The 3961-nt window shown below is 38.8% G+C and overlaps 1 protein-coding gene across 1 annotated transcript in view; it reads left to right on the top strand.

The window, feature by feature from the left end:
• The window catches only part of LOC113828557 (low-density lipoprotein receptor-related protein 1B), a 5224-nt gene extending 2271 nt beyond the window's left edge, over positions 1 to 2953 (top strand). The window contains exons 4-5 of the mRNA XM_070118388.1: positions 98 to 226; positions 496 to 2953. Coding sequence (XP_069974489.1) covers positions 98 to 226; positions 496 to 2501 — 2135 coding nt within the window. The 3' untranslated portion in view covers positions 2502 to 2953. The remainder of the gene's footprint in view (positions 1 to 97; positions 227 to 495) is intronic.
• The last annotated feature ends 1008 nt before the right edge of the window (positions 2954 to 3961 follow it).

Genomic DNA, 3961 nt, shown 5'->3' with positions numbered 1-3961 from the left:
AATAAATAAAATAATATGATTGATTTTAGTTACAAAAAGCTCTATAAGATATTTCCAAACCTTGATTCTCCATAATGTGGGGCTTGGCATCTCTCAGGGCACTGCAAAGCGGGACTGTTCAGGTGTTCTGGAATCCCGAATATCTGCCTGTATGGAGAACTTCTCTGTAACGGGGAAAGCAACTGCATATTCGGCGAAGACGAGGACGAAGATTTTTGTTCAAAACGTAAGTGATTCCCACTTTTATTCTGATTCACAAAACCAGGAGAGCAAATGTTATGCTATATTATTTCGTACGTTTGAACTACAAAACATATAGAGAGCACAGATAATCACTGAAACTCGAAGTAACAGCAAAGAAATTTTACACTTGTATTGAGGTATGAAATCATTTTAACCTTTCCTTAAATCACTTCTAAAATTTTGCGTCTGGCTACTAATTAATAGGGCAATACCAGTTAATTGTTACTGGTTAATTTGTGCCCAATTTCACAGGCGAGTGTTTGGTCACAGAGTTTAGGTGTGATTCAGGTCAGTGCATAAACAAGCATCAGGAATGTGACGGCAAGACAGACTGCTGGGACGGAACCGACGAGCACTGTGCAAGCGACTCCGACTGCTCGACACCGCGCACTCACTACTGCGGAGGCGCCTGCATTAACCCATTGTTCATGTGTGACAACATTTTAGATTGTCCTAATGGTGAGGATGAGAGGGACTGCAATTGCACAGGGTTCAAGTGTAACTCAGGCGAATGCATTGGGGAATATCAATTGTGCAATGGGAAAGGGGACTGCAACGATCAGTCAGATGAATCCAATGAGACGTGTTCAGGTTTTGTTTGCCAAGAAGGTCACTCCAAATGCGACAGTGGTGCATGCATTCCAGACTACCAGGTTTGTGACTGCAATCGCGATTGTACTGATGGTTCTGATGAAAGGAATTGCCTAACTACCCCCGTATCTTACAAGTGGAGGTGCCAGAGTGGTCAGTGTATTTACCGATCATTTGTCTGCGATGGTGATAATGATTGTGATGATAAGTCTGATGAAAGGAATTGTACAGAGAATGCATATTGTTATGGATTCACATGCGATTCAGGTCATTGTGTAAGCAGCTATGATAGATGCGATATGCGTGCAGACTGTCCAGATGGATCTGATGAATACAACTGTGCAAATAATACATGTCCCTCATACAAATTTCGGTGTGGCACGGGGCACTGTATTTACTCCTCCGATGTATGCAACGGTCGGGAAGAATGCCCAGACGGTAGTGATGAGGCAGGCTGTGAGGACTGTAATACTTACCTTTGTACAACAGGAGAATGTGTTTCTGATTATCAGCTTTGTGATGGAACTTACAACTGTCAGGACCGCAAGGATGAAAGTGTCTGCAAAGAAGTGACATGCCCACCCCATCGTTCTTATAAGTGTGACTCTGGTGAATGTATTTATACATCATCTTATCGCAATCCTAGGTGTGATGGGGATAAGGACTGTCGAGATGGCAGCGACGAGATGAACTGTGAAGATGTTCTCTGTCCAGCAAATGAGCCTTTCCGATGTGGGTCAGGAGAGTGTATTTACGATTCCTGGGTCTGTGATCATTACCGTGACTGCATGGATGGAAGCGACGAGAGAGGCTGCGACTGTTGGTACAACCAAATAAGTTGTGATTCTGGTCGCTGTATCTCGGCCAATTCTCAATGCAATGGCATAGGAGACTGTTTGAGTGGCAATGACGAGAATGAGTGTGACAACTTCACTTGTCCATATAATCGCCCATTCAAGTGTGGGTCGGATGTTTGCCTGTCTGACTCTATCTTTTGCAATGAAGAGGCCGATTGCCCTGGTGATGTGCACGAAGTGTGTCTAAGTAGAGAGTGTGAGGAGTATGAATACCAGTGTGCTTCTGGCGAATGTGTTTCAGGAAATAGGTGTGATGGTTACATAGATTGTAGAGATAGAAGCGATGAAGCCAACTGCGAAGATTTCGTGTGCCCTGAAGAGCGACCTTTCAAGTGTGGCTCAGGTGAGTGCATCCAGCAGTTTCACATTTGTAATGGTTATCCAAGATGCAAAGATGCAAGTGATGAAACATTCTGCAGCAATGAAACTTGTCCCCCTGAGCGTAAATTCTATTGCACGTCCGGTGAATGCATTTCCTCGCGCGATGTCTGCGATAGATATGAAGACTGCAGAGATGGCAGTGATGAGGTAGCAGGCTGTGAGATCTTCTGTCCAGATAATTTCAACATATGTAATGATAACAAATGCTTCCCACCAAACTGGATTTGTGATGGACAAGAAGACTGCCCCAATGGAGAAGATGAAAAAGACTGTGATAACTTTGAGAGGCAATGTGATCTTCATCAGTTCAGGTGTACATATAATGATATGTGCATACCCTCTGAAGCTGTGTGCGACGGCTTCTACGACTGCTTTGACGGAGAGGATGAGCAGAACTGTATCACTGCTACCACAGTTGCCGCCCCCTGAGTCATTCATTTATAAAGAAATTAAAGGGAGAGTAGTTAAATTGGTGAAATAAACTGATCTTGATAAAGCATAACTAGATAAAAGGCAACTGCAAATATGTGTATTCAACTGAAAGTGCATAACTGCTACAGATTCCTGAAAAATGATCATTGATCTTCTTGTGGTTGATTAGAGAATGTTAAATTGACCAGGTAAACAACCATTTGTGTAAACATTCTAAGCTAAAAGAGGTTGAGAGATTCCCGAAACACCATTTAATATACGATGATGGTTATAAATATGAATTTAAATGATAACTAGTTTTCCTTCGTGTGTTTGTTTTATGGGGAATGAGGCTTAATAATGACAATATATTGTGATTGTTCCTAATCATATTGCACTATGTGATAAAAAATTAAAACGCACCTGAAAGTTAGCTTATGCTATTTGCTTAATTATTTTCCTTGAATAAAGATGGCTCAGAAGAGATTTTCTTATTTCCCAGGACATGAGTAAAACACTGAAGACATTGATGACTAAATTAATCTTATGAAAGTATATATATACAAAGGGAGGACGCATTATATTGGACCTGATATATCAAATATCTGTAGTACATCCAATCTCAGGAAAAGGAGAACTGGTAAACAATATTTTTGTTCCTTTACATCATCTCATTATATTCTACTCAAAAGAGTCTCCTGGTCGAAGAACTATAAAGTCTAGAGTTAGTTGCTGTTTGCCTTTTCGGAGATCCGACAGAATATACCTTATAAATACACAAACACACACACACACTCTTCATATGTGAGTATATATATATATATATATATATATATATATATATATATATATATATATATATATATATATATATATATATATATACACACACACACACACACACACACTCACACACACACACACACACACACACACACACACACACACACACACACACACACACACACACACACACACACACACACACATATATATATATGTATGTATATATGAATGTTTGTGTATATATATATATATATATATATATATATATATATATATATATATATATATACATATATATATGTGTGTGTGTGTGTGTGTGTGTGTGTGTGTGTGTGTGTGTGTGTGTGTGTGGGCGCGTAAAGATATGTAGACACACACACACACACACACACACACATATATATATATATATATATATATATATATATATATATATATATATATATATATATATACATACATACATCTATATATATAAATATATATATATATATATATATATATATATATATATATATATATATATATATATATATACATGTATGTATGTGTGTGTGTGTGTGTGGGCATACATAACAAGAGTTCAGTTCGGTTCAGTTAGATTTGCGAAGACTAGCTTCGCCCGGGCCTTTTCTCTGGAGTGGCTCTGCCTGTGCTTAACTATTTCTAGTTAACTCATGTTTTCTTTGAAC

Source organism: Penaeus vannamei, chromosome 42, assembly GCF_042767895.1.
Source record: "Penaeus vannamei isolate JL-2024 chromosome 42, ASM4276789v1, whole genome shotgun sequence".
Lineage (NCBI taxonomy): Eukaryota > Metazoa > Arthropoda > Malacostraca > Decapoda > Penaeidae > Penaeus > Penaeus vannamei.
Note: the sequence above shows the minus strand (reverse complement) of the source record. Positions and strands in the feature narration are given on the sequence as shown.